Source organism: Propithecus coquereli, unplaced genomic scaffold (assembly GCF_000956105.1).
Source record: "Propithecus coquereli isolate 6110/MARCELLA unplaced genomic scaffold, Pcoq_1.0 Scaffold59, whole genome shotgun sequence".
NCBI lineage: Eukaryota > Metazoa > Chordata > Mammalia > Primates > Indriidae > Propithecus > Propithecus coquereli.
In genome coordinates, this window is record NW_012151840.1 from 692,611 (window position 1) to 711,328 (window position 18,718).

At 40.6% G+C, this 18,718-nt stretch overlaps 1 protein-coding gene across 1 annotated transcript; it reads left to right on the top strand.

Moving 5' to 3' along the window:
* Nucleotides 1–1,718: 1,718 nt before the first annotated feature.
* On the top strand, nt 1,719–16,448 carry FCRL3 (Fc receptor-like 3). The gene is made up of 10 exons (XM_012658486.1): nt 1,719–2,005; nt 2,825–3,109; nt 3,913–4,191; nt 7,870–8,148; nt 8,493–8,612; nt 13,972–13,999; nt 14,935–15,053; nt 15,255–15,323; nt 16,208–16,239; nt 16,323–16,448. The coding sequence occupies exons 1-10, from the start codon at nt 1,756–1,758 to the stop codon at nt 16,446–16,448; spliced, it is 1,587 nt and encodes a 528-aa protein (XP_012513940.1). The 5' UTR covers nt 1,719–1,755.
* Nucleotides 16,449–18,718: the final 2,270 nt, after the last annotated feature.

Here is an 18,718-nt window from a genome sequence, read left to right on the forward strand (position 1 = left end):
CAGTTGCCTTCCTCACAGAATCTCAAACTAAGCATGGTTTAAAAGTAATAAAAGTGAAACAATCTTGTTCATTAAATGTTAACAAGTAGGAAGTGATTTTCTAGAGTCTAGAAACTGCTTTTCAGGTATATACATCCCAGGTTCACCGCTGATAGGAATGGATGGGACAGGAGCATTTCAGAATCAGCCCACTTTCTGAAGCCTTCATGGTGTTTGTCCAACTTCAAAACACATCTCCTGAGCTTTTATGACACCATACCAAGAACCTGAGACCTATTCCCTATGACACCCCTTCCCTCCAGCCTAGGCAAAGGATGAGGAAGAACAGATTCTGTCCCAGGCATTTCCCCCAGGTTGTTTCTGCTGCACTTCCAACCCTGGTCCCCACTGGGAATTAGTCCAGGAAAACTCCCAGCTGCAGGCTTCTCCCCTTGGCCCCCTGTTCTGTGCCTACCTTCCCTTTCCTTCACTTTCCATTTCCTATTCAAGGGCCCCTCCAAAAGCTATACTTTTCTGTGGATCTCCATGGTCCATAACCTTCAAAGGAAGGAGAATGACTCTCACACACAGGAAATCCCATTCCCCAGCCCAGGGGATGCATTTTGGTATCATAATGAGGATTTATTGGAAAGAAAATCTGAAGAGATCCAAATAAAAACATCTAGATATTACTAACGCAAGACCCAAGGATGCTCCCTGAGTGACCCTGTGCATGTGGAATTTTCATCTCGTGAGGAAAAGAAAGGGGAATCGCTAACGTCACACCACTAGGCTGAGTGTCCAAGGACTGGGTTAAGGCAGGGAGCTCGGGCAGAATTGTAAGCAGGCATGGGGATGTTTGATGTACTGATCCCAGCCGGGAGAATAAGGAGACAGGGCGGCAGCACGATGGTGCACTGTCTGTCTCCTTCATCTGGAGAAGTGTGGGCAATCCAGAGGCCACCAGGCAAAAAGGATCTGGTCTGGGAAAGGTACAGGACAATATTCCCCTTTTGTTTAAAGGCATGTGTGGAAATTTCTCAAGGCCATTTTCTGGGAGTTTGCTCATTCTCCCAGGGCAAGGAAGAATCAGGTTTGGGGCCTTTTGGCAATGTTGTAGGAGGACATTTGCAGGTGTATATGGGACTGTGGCTCTTGCCCCATGGGCAGAAATGAGAGTGAAGACAGAAGCAGCAGGCGATAAACAGAGTGTGCTCCTCTGCTCTTTGTCAACTGGCTCATCCTGCAGGCTTCGTGCCCTGTCCTTGAAGGAGATATTGTAGTTCTGAGGTGTTGGGGAAGAAACGAAGAGTACACTAGTGAAAAAATTTACCACAAGGATGGAGAACAGCTTTGTGGTAGTTTTAACTCAGAATCCGTCATGCTAAATTCAGTCTCCAGGGACAATGACAAATAACATTGCACTGCTTCTAGGGAATTTTTTATAACAACAAGGAAAGAAATTTCAAAATCTCTAAGGATCAAAGTTCAAGATAATGGCTATATATTCCTGTGGGTTGTAGGATTTGGCAGAGAAGCTGTGAGGATTGAGGGAAGATGCTCATCAGTGCGGATTTCATGAAAAGACTCTTACGGCCCAGCCATGGGAGGGAGATGGTTCCATACACACGGTTCTCTATTTCCTGATGGCTGGTGCCAAGAACACAGCTGCACCTCTCCAGGAGCTCTGAGCCTCACTGTCCTGGGGATTGTGTTTATTCTTTTCATTAGAGCTGTTTCCATATCCTGTGCTGACAGCCAGCCCCTCCCAACTCCATGGAGGGAAGTCACATGACCCTGACCTGTGAGATCCGGGAGACCCAGTTCCCTCAGCAGAAGTCAGTGGTCCAACTCCAGTTCTGCTTCTTCAGAGATAGCCAGGTCCTGGGATCAGGCTGGAGCAGCTCCCCAGAGCTCCAAATCACTGCAATGCGGAGTGAAGACTCAGGGTCTTACTGGTGTGAGGCAAAGACAGTGATTCACAATGTCATAAAAATGAGCCAGAGATCCTGGATACATGTGCAGAGTGAGTATCTTAGTGGTTGCTTTTCCAGAGCCAGAGCTGGGGAGAGGAGAGCAGAACAATGACATCTCCTGCCCCCGGGATGGTGGACATAACAGGGAGGGACATCCAGCTTTCTTGGTATTCTTCCCTCTTCAGGCTCGACATTGGTCTAAAGGCCCTAGAACGGTCTCTTCCACCTCAGTCAGGTAACAGCAGTTGTTGATCAGTTACTGAGTGCCCAACACTGTGATGCTTACAGAGATGTACAGAATCTGCTCTCTCATGAGTCAGCAGACAACCAGAAGCACAGATGACCACGTGCAGTCTTTAGGGGTCCCTATGGTGCTTCCGTTTGTTGACCTAAACTCACATCACAATAGTCAGAAAAGAGGAAGATGAATGTGAACTGGAATAGTCAGAGAAGAATGTGGGGACATGGAAACAAGACTGGAGAAGTCTCAAAGGATGGGAGAAGGGTTTGGATTCTGAGTAAAGTCACTTCAGGATAGAACATTTCCCGTGTTCTCTCTTATTCTGTGCTTCATTGGTGCATCAGTAATTCCTTAGAGATAAATTTCCATAAAATGTGGCTGTAGACAACATTAGGTTTAGCAAGACCATGGACCTGGTCCCCATATTCCCCAACGATGAAAATTATGGAATTGGGGAGGGATGTCATTCCCTTTATAATAATATACACAAGTAATTTCTTATTTCTTACTTTGGACCACTGCCGATTGCACCTGCTGCTATTGGTCTATTCATGGCAACTCCAGGCTTCTCTTTGACCTCGAGGTCCCTGCCGCTGGGACCCTCACATGTCATCTTGTGTCCTCCCAGGGGTCCCTGTGTCTGGTGTGAATCTAGAGATTCAGCCCTCTGGAGGGCAGCTGATCGAAGGAGAAAATCTGGTCCTTATCTGCTCAGTAGCTAAGGGTACAGGGACTATCACATTCTCCTGGCACAAAGATGGAAGAAGAAGTGTGGGTAGAAAGACCCAGCGTTCCCTGGTGGCAAAGCTGCAGGTCGGCTCTGTGAACGAGAGCGTCGCAGGGCGCTACTACTGTGCAGCTGACAACAGTCACGGCCCCGTCCACAGCAAATGGAGTACAGTTACCGTGAAAAGTAAGTTCCAGTTTCCTTCTGCTCAGCCTTGGTTCACAAGCCAAGGTTTAGGTTCTCTGACAGCCATGAGGATCTTCTAAAGGAGGGAAAAAGCGAAAAACAAAACAGGGATGTGAAGATTTAAAAGCTATTCAAGGAATGGCAAGATGGGAAGATAAATTAAGATGCCTTACTCCTTGTGGGGAGGACTGAATGTTAGGTCCGGAGCTGAGAGAGAGACACATGAAGGCTCATGGGTAGCAAAATGCCGTTTATTTTGAGCATCTGGGTGCAGATGGGTGGAGGTGAAGAAAGCATCCACGAGAGAAAAGGGGAGAGCCTTGGGTTTTATAGAGGGTTTTTCCAGGGGGGAGTAAGTGGGCCAGAACAGCTGCTTGTAATAAATTTTTTTTCGAACAACCAGCTCCTAGGACCCCTGCCCCAGTCACATCCATCCTTCAGCTCCAGCGTCATCCTCATCAGGAGAGAGAGGGAGGGGTAAACTTCGTCCCTATCAGGGAAAAGGAATGCTGGCTGCAGCCGTCTGTTAGATTTACGACATCTGTTAACCGCATTCCGTCCTATACACACTTTTCGGGTTCCCACCTGGAACAAACCTAACAATGAGTGGTGATGAAAACATGATTGCATAGGATTCTTTCTCTTGGTTTTGAAGAAATGCCTTTATTATTAGATGAGGAAAGTGTGGTCGGTGGGAAACAGAAGCGATCAAGGGGTGTGTCTATTTCTAGGCTCCTTGCGTGGGGTTATGAATCTGTCACGGCATCGGAATCTTTCTCTGACAGCTCTTTTGTCTCCCTCAGTTCCTGCGTCTCGTCCTGTCCTTACCCTCAGGATGCTCAGGGCCCAGGCTGTGGAGGGGGACGTGGTGGAGCTTCACTGTGAGTCCCAGAGAGGCTCTCCCCCTATCTCATACCTGTTTTATCACAAAGACGTCAGTATGGGGAGCAGCTCAGCCCCCTCTGGAGGAGGAGTGTCCTTCAACCTCTCTCTGACTGTAGAACATTCTGGAAACTACTTCTGTGAGGCTGACAATGGCTTGGGTCACCAGCGCAGTCAGAGAGTGAGTCTCAATGTCACAGGTAAGCGGGACATGCCCACAGCAATTAATACCAACAAAGACTATGCTATCTCACAAACAGAGCTCCACTGGGCTATCTGCTGGTGTGATATCCCAGCAGACTTCCTGCTTTCTCTGCCTTCACCTTAGAGTTCTGGGATTCCTTGTCGTGACTACACATTCAGTCAACTTAGACCGTTCCTTTACTTCCTCTGTCATTGTTGTCAATAGCCATATACTGCACACATTCTTTCTGGTAGAGGCACAAAGACTTTCCAAAATACCAGATACATGATGGCTCAGCAATTACTGACAAAAGAACATGGTATAGAAATCCTTATTTCTGAATTCCTTTGCCCAGGAACAAATGACCAGATCACTCCTAGCCACTGTTTTCTGCCCGTACCTCGATCCAATCTAATTCCCACTTGACTCCTTGGATCATTAAGCAAAGTGTCTCTCTGGTGGATATCTCCAGCCATCAGAGCGGCAGGGCTCTTTCACAGCCTCCAGATTCTAATGAGTGTTTAGCCTTCTCACTTTTCTCAGATGCCTTCTGACTGGGGTCCCATTTACCTGATATTCTCAGTATCTCCTAAGAAAATTTTTCTTCACCGGGGCACCAAGGCATCTGCATTTCCCACGTCCAGCCCATGTTGGCAATTAGCAATGTGCCCTGCCATTTAGGAGAGACCCTGAGTCCAAAAGCCATGGTCATTCCAAAGTGCCTAGCATATGCAGGGTAGGATATGGCCTTGGGACACAGGAGGAGGTGGCAGAATAAAAGAGATATGGCAATGACTGGCTCCCAGTGACTCAAACTCTTACATTCTCTGATTTTGCCATGGACTCTTGTTCTCCAAAGATTCCAAACTATTAGAACACTTATGATATTTTGGTTGATAATTATCCTTCCTATGGGCCACACACGGGTTATGATTCAAGGAGGTATTAGAACCTAGGAATGCCAGACAGTGTGCTAAGACTGAGATTCCAGTCTTGAACAAGTCTCCTTACTAGTTTTGTCCTCAGTTTCCTTATTTAAAAAGTAATTGAGTCAAATAAATCAGGGAGATACAAAAACTCTTGATCCCAAACCACTTACAAAATGTTGAACATGCACCCCATATATGTGTTTATTAATTATATACTTGTACTACTGGACTACCTTAATATATACATTGCAAACAGAGAAATATACAGTAAATAAGAATGAAAATAACAATATTTTAAAATCTTTGATTTAGAATATCTGACTAAAATTATAATTGAATACGCTTCATTTATTTTGAAAATCTTGGCTTCCTTTTGATGGTACAATTATTTGACGTTTGTTTCTGAGTTTTGCTTATTCCAATTGGTTTCAGTGTCTGTTATAGCTTAAAAATATAGCGAGATCCAAGTGGAAACAGAGCATCATTGTTGCTCTTTCAAATGCATGATACTCATTTTTTAATCCCATACACTAATTACACAGATTTTCATTGAAATTTGACTAGTAAGTTTGCATTCTCTTTGATGTCAATTAGTTGCTCTTGTAAAGTGAGTGGGAAGTGCTGCATGTTTGAATCTATAGCAAATGTGTTCAAACTTTGGAAAAATCATAAACCAGTTGCAACATTTTGTTTCCATGGATTTTAAAGGGTGCAGATATAAATTTTTAAAGTTGACATATTTACTTTTTAATAAATGATAATAAAACCACATATAAATATAAATATTTTTATACAACTATTTCCTGAAATATCATCTCCATAGCATGAGTTTAGATAAGCATTAACAATACAAATACTGGTAAAGGTCACTTTTTAGAAGTGTTTGCTAAGTATTATACTGTTGATAGCCACTGATCACCCCAAAAAAATCAACACAAATCATATACTAGTCTTTCTTCACGGTAAAACATACAGCTCATCTTTACATTTAACTTCTCTTTTTAGAACTTTGCCACCAAATAATAGAACAACTTTCGTGTGATACTAAAAGGTCTGTGGTCATTCCCCAATCTCATCACAAAGCACTGTGAAGATTTTATTATTTAAGTTAAAATAATCTGTAAAAACACTCAAGTAGCCAATTAAAAGGGCAATATGTTCCAATATGCTGAGAGTGAACAAATAGATGAAAGCACTGCTGTCCCCCACCCCACACTGTAGGGGCCCTGCTTCATAGGAACTCCTGTCCTGTCCCAACACAAGGTGTGTGATGTATGCCTGAGCAAGAGTACCACCGTAAATACTAGTAAGGCTGAATATCTTTTTAAATTTCAAGCTCAAAATTAAATACTCTTAGTCATTCTCATATGTTCTTCTCACACTCCAATAGGAGGTCTTGCACTCCACCTTGGAGACCAGTAAACTTGGTAATAACCGTGTTTTTTTCAGCCCTAGAACTCTTCGATTTTAGAAAAATGTGCATATGGAACCAGAGGTTCCATGAACCCTAGAGCAAGTCATGAGATGGAAGAAGTTGGGAATCTCTGCTTCCAGAACACAGAAGCCCAGAGATGGGTGGAAAGGCACCCTGAGATCATACCACACCATATAAAGACCTCCCTGAAGCCATCCGCATCCTGCCCTGCTCACTTTATACTGCAGAGGATATACTGAAGGGCCAAACTCAAGCCATCAGTTTCAGTTTAGCAGGAACTCTGCGCTTCCACTACCAGGATTGGCATCTCTACCTGATGAGGCAGGAGGCACCATCTCTCCTGCAGCCAGGAGATGGCTCATTTTCTAGTTTAATTATTGCTATGCAATGAATAGTTTCCATATTCGCACTCACTTCCTTCAGCTGATCTCTAATGCCAAGCAGAGCTTTCTAAGATCCTTATCAATCCTCCCTTGAAAGTGAAGCACATGGCTTACATCTAAAGCACTTCACACAGGTTAGCTTATCTGGGTTTCCTCACAACTTAGCAGACCAGCAATCTTATAGTTCATATTCCACAGTAATGGTTTTCTATTCTTCCTGGCTGTCCTATTTCTATAATTATCCGTTAAAATGGCAATCATTGTCATGAATGTTCTTCTATCTGGATATTTTTGTGCCAGCTTGGATCAAGTCAGTCATCCATTCAATCACCAATTATTGAGTAATTTCACAAGCCAGGCAAAGTTCCAGTAGCTGGAATAGCAATGAACAAACAGATGAGTGTCCATTCATATGGAACTCACATTCTATTGGGAGAATCAGATATACAACAAACATAGATAGATAAATAGATAGCATTTAGTTAGGTAGTGCTAAATGCTATGTAGAAAAATAAAGCAAGGTGATTGCATAGAGAGTCGCGAGGCCCTACTTTTAGATGGATATTGAAGTCTAGGTCTTAGAGCTAAGATTCAGGAGTAGGAATGTTTAAAAATAAACCTAGATTTTAATTATTTATATCAATAGTAATGGTCAATATTTATTGAGAACTTTACACACAGTACGTGATTCTTATTACAATAGCTTGAGATATAATTTATCATTAGCTCCATTTTACAGAGGAATAGGCCAAGACTGAGAGAAATTTAAAAGTTTTTAAAAATCGAGATTACAGAGCTAATAAAGGTCAGAGACAGGATTTAAGCCCAGGTTTTCCTGAATCCAGGTCTATGTTCCTACTGCTAAACTATATTGCATATTCCTTTGTTAAGTTCTCTTGTACGCACACTTTAGCAAAACTGCCAGTGAACTATTTTTCCTCCCTCAGTTCCCGCGTCTCGCCCTGTCCTCACCCTCAGGGGTGCCAGGGCCCAGGCTGTGGTGGGGGACGTGGTGGAGCTTCACTGTGAGGCCCTGAGAGGATCTCCCCCAATCCTGTACTGGTTTTACCACGAGGATGTCACTCTGGGGAACAGCTCAGCTCCCTCTGGAGGAGGAGTGTCCTTCAACCTCTCTCTGACTGCAGAACATTCTGGAAACTACTTCTGTGAGGCAGACAATGGCCTAGGGGCCCAGCGCAGTGAGGTGGTGATGCTCAGTGTTACAGGTGGGTTAGTGTTACCTGGGCTACAGGTCACAGTTATTGTCAATAAAATATTTCTCCAGCAGATTGCACAAATTCTACCACTGTCAAGAAGTGTTTGAACATGCACATTAAGGCTTGAAGCTTCTGGAGATTGGTACTGATTCTATGAGGGAGAGGGAAAGGAAATAACTTTTAATCTTAGATGCTGGCAAACACCCTTCATGTGCCATTATTTGGAAAATTACAGATTATACTAAAGATAATTCAAATGGAGAAATCAGAACCTAGAAAATACCACCTGCATCGTTTTTGTCTATATTACAAATCTTTGCCACCAGGACTCAAGTGTGGATCTCCCCACTCAGGGACCTCCAGGAACAGAGCAGGCCTTATCACTGCAGGAGCCATCGGGGGACTGCTCTGCATCCTTGGCCTTGCTGCTCCTGCCGCTCTGCTGTGCCACTGCAGGACCCAAAGGAAATCAGGTGGGTGTCTATGTCCTCCTACCCTTTCATGTTGTGACTTTTGCCATTGCTATAATAATTTGGAGTTCTGTGGTCCATCCGATAAAGATCAATTATTCTCTTCTGGCTACTAAGCCCTCAGTTCTACTACTCACTGTCACTCTGTAGGCAATAGTAACAAAAAACATAGAATACACTTCTCAATGAACTTCTTACCTCATGTGTAGGTAGCAGAGTTTTGCTTCCAACTAAAAATTAGAAAATTAATTATTTACTGTTCCACTTCCATTCCAAAGTTACCAGAAACAAAAAGAACAAAAAACAAAGTCCTCCATTTGTAACAAAAAATAATCGCCATAGGTGCAATGATAAATGCTGAGATATATTTGAATACGAATTAAATATAGTGAAATTTGAATAAAATTAATAAAGAATGCTGAGAGTGATATTTAAAATTTCATGTCTGATTGTTCGTTGCTAATATATAGAAATACAACTGATTTTTATATATTAATTTTATATCTTGAAAATTTGCTTAACTCACTAGTTCTAGTATCTGATTTGTAGATTTCATCAGATTTCCTACATAGATGGTCATATTTTCAGCTAATAAAGACATTCCTTTCTTAATTCCTTTTATTTCTTTTTCTTGCCTGATTGCACTGGCTGGAACCTCCTGTACAATGTTGAGTAGACGTGGTAAGAGCAGACATCCTTGTCATGTTCCTGATCTTAGGGGAAAAGTATTCAGCCTCTCACCATTAAGGATTACTTTAGTTGTGGGTTTTTGTAGATGCCTTTACCTTGTGGAGGAAGTCCCTAGTATTCCTAATTTGCTGAGAACTTTTATAGAAATAATGTTTGCCAATAGAGGTAGAAAGTGGAAAGATAAATAAGAGAGAGTTGGGAAGTGTAAGTGTGGGGAGAATGAAGAGAAGTGGGTTAGAGTATACAAACATACAGTAAGATAGAAGGAATAAATCCAATGTTTAATAGCAAAGTACGGTGACTATGCTTAACAAAAACATTTTGTATTCCAATGATGGACATCCTAAATACCTTGACTTGATCACTACACCTTATATACATGTAACAAAATTTCTCATGTACCCCATAAATTCGTTGAATTAAAAATGGGGGACAACATAACCAGAAGAAAAAAAAGAAATAAATGTTTATCAAATGCTTTTTCTACATTGGTTGAGATAATCATACTTTTTTTTTTTAGTCTATTCATAAGGTGAATTTTGAATGTTGAAGCAGTCTTGCATTTCTGTGGTCAATCCAAATGGATCACGATTGTTGGATTTGATTTGCTAAAATTTTGTTAAGAATGTTTACGTCTATGTTTACGAGAGCTATTGGTTTGTAGCTTTCTTTTCTTGTCATGTTTTTTTATGACTTGGTGTCAAAGTAATACCCATTTGGTTACCACATCCAGTATTCTTCATTCCTTTTTTATATCCATATTTCTACCTGGTATTATTTTTGTTCTGCTGAAGGACTTAACAGTATAGTATACGTGTCTGCTGATGAACTTGATTGATAGTGTTATTCAATTCTTCTATGTCTTTACTGATTTTTGTCTACTTGATCTACCAGTTATTGAGATGGAAGATTGAAATCTTTGGCTATAATTGTGGATTTGTCTATTTTTTCCTGCAATTCTATCAGGTTTTGCTTTGAGAATTTGGTGCTCATTATTAGTACATAAATGTTTAGAATTGTTATGTGTTTTGATTAATTAACTACTTTATCCTTATGAAATGACCTTCTTTATCCCTGGTAGTATCGCTTATCTGTAATAATCTTTGCCTGATATTAATGTATTAATATAATTAGTGTTAGCATGGTATTTCTTTTCCCATCCTTTTACTTCTAACCTATTTGTGCCCCTATATTTAAAGTACATATGTTTATAGATAGCATACAGTTAATTCTTGTTTTTTTCAGTCAAATGTGATAGCCTACTTTTTCAATGAGGTGTTTAGGTCATTTATAGTAATGTAATTATTGATATGGTTAGATATATGTCTATTTTGCTATTTGTTTTTGATTTGTCCCATCTGTTTTATGTTTTTCTTTTTCTATCCACTTTTGGATCAATTGAGTATTTTTTATTATTCTATATTATTTCTTTTGTTGGCTTATTATCTGTATTTGTTTTGTTATTTTATTGGTTGCTTTAGGGTTTATAGTATATACATCTTTAACTTATCACTGTCTATCTTCAAGTAATATTGCTACTTATACATGGGGTGTAAGAATCTTACCATAGTGTACTTCCATTTTCCCCCTCCCAGACACATTATTACTCATGTGAATAATAAATTATCTTTTAAAGAGATTTATATATAAGAAAAAATGTTATATATTTACTCATGTAGTTGCCACTTCCAATATTCATTATTCCTTTTTGTATATCCGTATTTCCATCTGGTATCATTTTCCTTCTGCCCAAAGGACTTCTTTTAACATTACTAGTAGTACAGGAGAGGTCTGCTAGCAATAAATTATTTTAGCATTTTTATGCCCGTAAAATCTCTATTTTGCATTTATTTATAAAACATATTTTTGCTGACATAGAATTCTAGGTTGACAGTTTTTTTGTTCTTTCAGTGCCTTTAGGATGTTTCTCCACTGTCTTCTCATGGGCATTTTTTCCGACAAGAAATCTGCTGTCATCTTTATCCTTGTTCTTCTATTGCTGCTTTTTTTCTCTCTCTCTGAATTTTTTTCATGGATCACGAACCCTTTGGATGTAGGAATCTTTTATTCAGTGCTTTAGGTTGCAAAATTTCAAGACTTTAGATTGTGGAACTGCTAATCCTTTACCTTCTGTCTGACCCTCCATGTGGCATAACATGGCATCTTCTTTTGCATCAGGCCAAGTGTTCCTGTCCTCCCTTTCTCAGGGACTGTACTGAAAATCAAGCAAATAAACAAATAAATAAAACATTTGGACCTCAATATGATGAAACCTTATGTATTTTTCCCAGTCATCCTGGCAAAGCCTTGTCCTCTTACCTCTCACCTTTATTTTCAGGTCAATCGATGAGCCTCCATCTTTCAGCTTCTTTGTAAGAAAAGTGGCACCAACCGATATTCTAAAGATACTTAATATTTTCTTAAATAAGATTACATATAAAATTATGTATATGTATTTATGTTTTTTAAATATATAAAGATGATAAGAATTCTAACACTAATAGTATTCATCATAAAATGTCATTCATTTAAAATCTATTGTATGAAATTTTATAGTGTGTCTAATTCTCTCAATTATTTAATAAGTATAATTCAGTTCAATTCAACCAATATTGTTATATTTGTATAAGAGATGAAGAAATGGAGGTTTGGGAAGTTAAATAAACTTTCCTGATTCACATAGCTATTAAGAGTCAGAATTAGACATTAACTGGAGTCTACCTAACCCTTGAGTTTATACTCTCTCCAGTATACTTTGATGACTTGTAGAAAGCTGGTCACATCTCCCACCTTCAAAATTACTTTTCCTTTTTCTCTCTCATTATTTATCTGGGATATCATTTATTAATCTGTCATATGCTCAAAGAAGACATTAGAGTCTCAAGGTTAAGGTGAAAAATGTTCAAAAAACGAACTGCTCAGTCAACACAGCACCACGGAAGGAAAGAATACTAACTACCATTTTATGTGATCCACGTGAACAGAAGCTCAGGTGGTTCTGTCCCCCAGATCTAGGGGGAGTGTTGTTTTCAATAACAAGCTCACTAAGGAATTATGACCATTTATAAAACAGAGGGTCTCTGCCCTTCTCTTCTCAAAATTTTTCCTACCCCATCATAGCAAACCTTCCTTTCTCATCATTGACCAGATTTTTCAGGGAGGAGCTCAGATCTCCCAATTTTTCTAAAATTGGAGAGCTCTGCTCTTTGCCTGAGTGAATCCTACAATTTATCAAAAGGAGTGATAAATTTATTGATTCTATAGCCAGACTGATTGGGTGGAAATTCCAGTAATGTAATGTGCCAACAACTTGATATTGGGCAAGTAAATTAAACTCTCCAAACCCCACTTTCTTCATCTATAGTGGTTATAACCATGGTATCTACCTTTTAAGTGCTATGAGACAATCTGGGTAAACTCCTTAGTATGACTGGCCCATGTCTCCAGGGACTATTAGCTTGTATTATAAATACCCACCTCTCTAGGTCGCAGTCTTCCCTTTTATAAATGAGGAGACAGACTGATTCCCAGACACATCCTAGGACTGTGCTAACTGCCCAAAGGGAAGATATTGGTTGTTGATTGTTGTGGATGCAATTGCTCTGAGGAGAGAGATACAGGACCAGTTCATGACTGTATACCTCTAGCTTAATTCAGGAGGGCAAGGTTTACAGGCATCATTTGATGTTTGTTTCAGAAGAGTCAAGGTTGGTATGTTTATTTTGACAATTACTCATGTGAGCCGAGTGAGAAAGCTATACAGCCACAGATTTTAAAAAGGCCAAAGACAGGGATGGGAACTTTGGAGGAGGCTTGTCTTGGGGCAGACCAGGAAGATTTCAATATTTCAGTGATGGAAAACTGCCATATTTTTAAGGCTGATAAAGTAGGATTCAAAACTGCTAGGCATGGCACTGGGAATACCAAAAAAATTAAGGCAAGATTTTCAGCCTCAAGTAGCACATCCTTTCATGAAGGAAAGAATTAGAGTCAAACATAGAAATATTAACAATTACAATACAATATAATAATTTTAATATTACATGGTTCTATATGCATGGAGATAGGTCACTTAATCCAGCCTGTTGACATTAGGGAAAGCGCTGGAGGAGGAAAGATAGATTGGAATTAGCCAGGTTAAAGAGGGGGAAAAACCATTATGTACCCAAATGACAGGCAGTTTCATGTTGCTGGAATAGATTTGCAGGGGTCACACATAGAGAAAGAGAGTGTTGAGCTTGTTGTGGTAGTCCCATTGATTCATACTTGTGCAGGAACTCTGAATCAATGTTAAGCCCCTCTTGGCCTCTCCAGGCCTCAGTGTACTTCCCTCTGCCCCATAGGGCTGCAGTCAGGATAAGGAATGGATGTGGGGAAGCCTTTGGCCCAGAGTTAAATATTAACTTGTCCCACTTGTGCTCCTCAGTCTCAGCTACTTAGAATTGCTGTTCACCTGATCATTACTGATTGAAAAAGGATTCAGAGTAAGTCGGATTCTGGGTAAATGTCTTTCAAAATCCCACCTTCTTCACCTATAGCATGACATGGGGAATGGAGCTGGATTTGTCATAGCGGAGATCTAGAGTGAGACTGATTTCTAGGGAAGAACGTTCTAACATAGAGCGCATTATCCGCACAGCTCATTCACCATCAGTGTTCCTTTGTTTTGCAGGGGGACTTTCTACCACTGGAACATCTAGGTGAGGTCTCTGCTTCTTGTGCTGCCAGGATTTTCATGATTTATTTATGCCCACAAGATAGGAACACAGAATTACCTACATCTCGAAAAGATTTGAATGGACTTCCTATTTACATTTTCACATTCTTACTAAATCCAAAAATGTGATGAGAAGGCCACTTCCACTTGTAGTTGTGAATGATACTCACTTATACCTATTTATACAAGAGTGCATGTTATTTGTTATCCATGTTAATTTATCTGCTTCCTTAAATGTGTTCCGGTAGAGAATTGACCACTGACATCTTAATGACATCATCTTTCACAGGGCTACAGCTTATTCATTCCCTTCCTCCTCATTCCTCCACTCATACATTTAGGAAACGATTACTGAATGCCGACAATGTTGAATTCACAATATTAATTGCAGAAGGAAATAAAATTGGGGAAAAAACCCAACACTTTTCCTGAAGAACCTTCATGGTATCTTACAGGAAGGGTAGATTATTGTAATATGATGTAGAAAATTGAAAGGAATCTTTTTAAAAAGGATAAAGTTCAAGTTCTGTGAGAATGCAGAAGTCTTTGTTTATCAATGTTTAAGTACTTATATCTTTGAAAATAATTTTACATTTGATCTTATCCAAAAGGCTGAGAAGCAATGAAAATACTTTTAAACATTAGTCAATAGGAGTTTGTATTCTATCAAAGGGGCCTTGAGACTGTGTGGCTTTTGCCCTCTGACCTTGCCTCGCTGGCCTGCCCTATAATACTGCCCTAGGCTTCCTATTGTGCCACACTCCTTTTGGTATTTTCTCAAAGGAGCCATGCAGAAGCAGCCACAATATTTTTACATGAATCATGCTGGGCTCTGTGCCTTCTTGGGTAGTGATTTCCTTAAGACTCTGTGTAATCCACAAATATTTCTTATTCATTGTCTCTTCCCCTCTGGCACAGTTATAGTCCCAGTGAGTGCCAGATGCCTTCCTCATCCAGTCCCTCCGGTAGAGACCCCCAAGAGCCCGCCCACCATGAGCCACTAGACCTACTGGAGCTGCAACCAGTGTACAGCAGTGGTGAGGACTCCCCAGTGGGCAGAGGGCTCCAGGGATGAGCCAGGGAGGGGGCAGGGGTTGAGCAGCATCCCATGGCCTTGCCACTAAAAATGGCATTCCTGGAATTATATTGGGGATAGAGGGTGGTTACGAATTTGGAGAGTCTGGAATGTGAGCTCTTGACTACAGCCAACTACAATATCTTTTCTTCTCTCACAGTAGTAAATCCTGTATATAGCACCATAGTTTATTCCCAGATCTGGAGCTTACCGCATACAACAGAAAATTCAGGTGAGATACTTTTTAGACAAGTAGAGGTGAGGTGGCAGTGGGTTATCAGATCCAGCAAGAGGTCTTTGATCATAGTCATCTAAATACGAGTCCAACATCGAAGGCATTACCTGCTCCTCCCATATTGCCAATCATATAATCGATCCATTCCCTCTTATCTTTCCAAGCTGCCATGCTGCCACTGTTGCCCCATAAACTCTTTGAGGGCAGACACTGTAATTTTTTGCTAATGTACCCATAGCATCTAGCTCAATGCTTAGAAAACTCTAGGCCCTTTGAAATATTTTTTGATTGAAGAAATAAATAACCTAATGTGCAGACAATTGTAATTCTTTGGTCTCTTTGTTTCTAGTCTTGTTCTTCTCCAATCTTCCAACAATCTGTTTCCAACATAATCCATTTGAGACGCACATTCACTCATTGCCTAGATTAACTGCCTACATTGATTCTCCACTCCAAAGCTTGACCTTTGCCTCTCTCTGCACTCTGGCACCTCCTCCAACCTCCTCCTTATGTCCTCTCTGGCCTTTTCCAATTTCCTCACGCAAAGTGAGTCATATCTGCCACATTCTCTGAGAGGATCTCCACAGAGGCCCACAACAGGTCGAGGGGCCCCTTCTCTGCTGGGTTGCGATGAGCAGAGGAGCAAGATGGAAATCATCATGAAAGTCATTCGAGCATTTGGTGGAAGGGAAAAGGCTTTATTCGTGTGTTGTGTGTGGAGGGGTACTTTTTCTGTGAGGGCTTGGAAGAATTCATCAGAGGAAACAGTCAGGAGATGAGTAGCGAGGTGAAGAATGGCTCGGAGTGCATTGCAAGGAGGTTGTGAGTTGGCATACATTGCCCACAGTCTAATGCTTTTCTTTGCTGCCCCCATCCAACAGCGAATTCACCAAGAATGCATCGGGAGGATAAGGTGAGTCACACTGCCTGGCTTTCTTTCTTCTCTGCCCTTCCTCATCTGTATTTAGGTACTTACCATTGTGGTTTTTTCTCTAGGAACTTGCAGTCTTTTATTCAGAATTGAAGAAGGCACCCCAAGATGAGTCCACAGGGCAGGCCCATGAAGATGACACAGAAAACTATGAGAACGTCCTATGTGTACCATTGGCCTTGGACCACTAGACCCTTACCCAGAGTGCTTGCAGAGACCCCTGAGAGCAGCCTGTGCCATTGTCCTGTTCTCTCCAGCTACACTTTCTCCCTCTCTCCAGACTCTGCCTCCCAGGAGTCTGGGCTGCCGGCGACAGGAGGCTGTGCAAAGGTCTGCCAATCTCCTCCGTGCCTAAGTCTCAGTGTTCTCTGGGAACAGAGTGGGCAGTCTCTGAGCAAGTGCTGCATTCTTTTCTCAGTGGAGACACATGGCAGGACAGAAGGGCCCTCAGCTCCTAGGGCTGTGGAATAGAGAAGGAGAGAGAAATGTTCTATCTGGGACCACAATGGCACAGCCATGACCATTTAATCAAAGTGTGATCAAAAGCTTTTAATATGCTATCTCTGTATAAACATTGCTCTAAATATTTTGTTTCCTTTCTCATGTAGCTGATAATGGCATTGGTGATGTTTCGTTGTGTATGCTGTATTCTTGCTATCAAATTAAAAACAACCAAAACAAATTATAGAAAAAGATTTTAAGATGACTCTGTCCGAAGTGCATTTTTGTACTTGTAGGAGACATTCCCAACCAAAAAAACATTAGTTATTATGAAAAATTACCTCGGTGTTTCATTGAAGTCTCTGCAATCTGGTTGAATGTGTGACTCCTCCATCCCCACTGCAGACCTTATGTGCAAAGAATCGCATTAATTGTTATCTTTGCCCTGTGACATTGTCTCATCATTTTCCATGCATGATCCATTCCCACTTAGTTTTTATTATCACAAGCACTCATTAATCCCAAAACAATAACCAACTCCATCGATGTGGCTTCTCCCATCCTATTCCTCTGCCTCACTCCACTTGATGTAAACATCAGCCTAAACCTCCTGTTCATTGTCCTCTTGCTCTCCCCTTTACATCATACTAATGCATCTATGTTTCCTTTAAATATATATTTTTATATTAGTTGTTTTAACCTTATAAGTTAAAGGCTATATGGTTGTAGGTAATTTTTTAAAATTTTTCACTTAATGTTGTATTTCAAAAATTCATCCATATTATTGCATGTTGCTATAGTTCATTTGTTTTCATTGTTGTTTAATATTTCTTTGTGTAAATATCTGGCTTAATGTTTTCCTAGTTATCACTATTTAAAAAATATTGCCTCAGTGTCTCAAATCTTGAATATGACAAAAGTGAAAAAGATGCCAACAATTTTCAGTGATTTAGCCTCCTTTCTGAAATCCTAATCTTCCCAAATGTTTCTGAACCTCACAAGCCCTACGAATAAATGAGATCATATTAACCTTAATCTCTGAATCTTGCCAACTCTAGGCCTTCAATTGGTTCGTGTAGGGATACCAGTCCCTTGCAAAGCAGCACATCTTCCTCTAACTAATATTTCTAGGAGTCCGCAGGGAATGTCTCACATGCATCTAAAAAACTAATCTTGGCTGATACCTATTGTTGCCACCATTTCTGGAGATACACTATAGGGTCACCCTGGCCTCTTCTAACCTTAAATTCCACCCCCATGGAAGCTGAGTTTCACCAAAAAGCATCGCTGTGCTACTGAGATGCTGAAGTTTTAAAGTCTTTTGAAGAGAGGGAAGGACAATGCCCTTGTCCTCTGTGTGATACACTCTGCCATTTTTCTTCCCATGGTAAATGCATGCACCCAGAACAGCTGGATGTAGACAGGTTTAGGGTACCAGCTGCCAGGCTGCACTTGGAAGCTCTACTCCCTTCTAACCCTGCTGCTAATTTGGAATCACCTTGCCAGGCTCTTTTGTGTCTTACAGTAAATTTTCTCTCAGGCACTTGTAATTTTTTACCATTGCTTTTTCATTTTCTCTAGTCTGAACCCAGGAATGGACAAAGTTCAAGGCTTTCATTTTCTTTGTGGTAATGCTTAGCCCTGTGTAAATCAGTGGGTGTGAGTGGAGGGAGAGGTGAGTCCTCACCCCACACCTCAACTGTAACAAAAGTGCAAATTCTGATCTCCCTGGAAAGTGAGTTATTCTCATGTGATGCTCTACCTGACTGCTAGCTTTGAATTCTCACCTACAAAACCTATAGTCTAGAAATTAAAAAATAGTGATTTTTAATGGGGCCTTTGAAAATAAAAGACACTTTCTTACCCTTTAAATATCTCCTTACATCAGCACTTCTCCTCACTCATGGTTTACCAAAGGGAAAGCCACGTGAGAAGCTTAGATTTGGTCACTAATGTTTATAAAGAAGTTGGTTTTAAGATAAAATTAAAATAGCCTAGAAACTAGAACAAACTAATGAGT

Bases quoted from the DNA above. Each gene is read 5' to 3' on its own strand.
- FCRL3 (XM_012658486.1), top strand. From the start codon at position 1,756: ATGGAGGGAAGTCACATGACCCTGACCTGTGAGATCCGGGAGACCCAG. The intron at 3,110-3,912 runs GTAAGTTCCAGT...TGTCTCCCTCAG, and splicing joins GAGTACAGTTACCGTGAAAA to TTCCTGCGTCTCGTCCTGTC. The intron at 16,240-16,322 runs GTGAGTCACACT...TTTTTTCTCTAG, and splicing joins GAATGCATCGGGAGGATAAG to GAACTTGCAGTCTTTTATTC.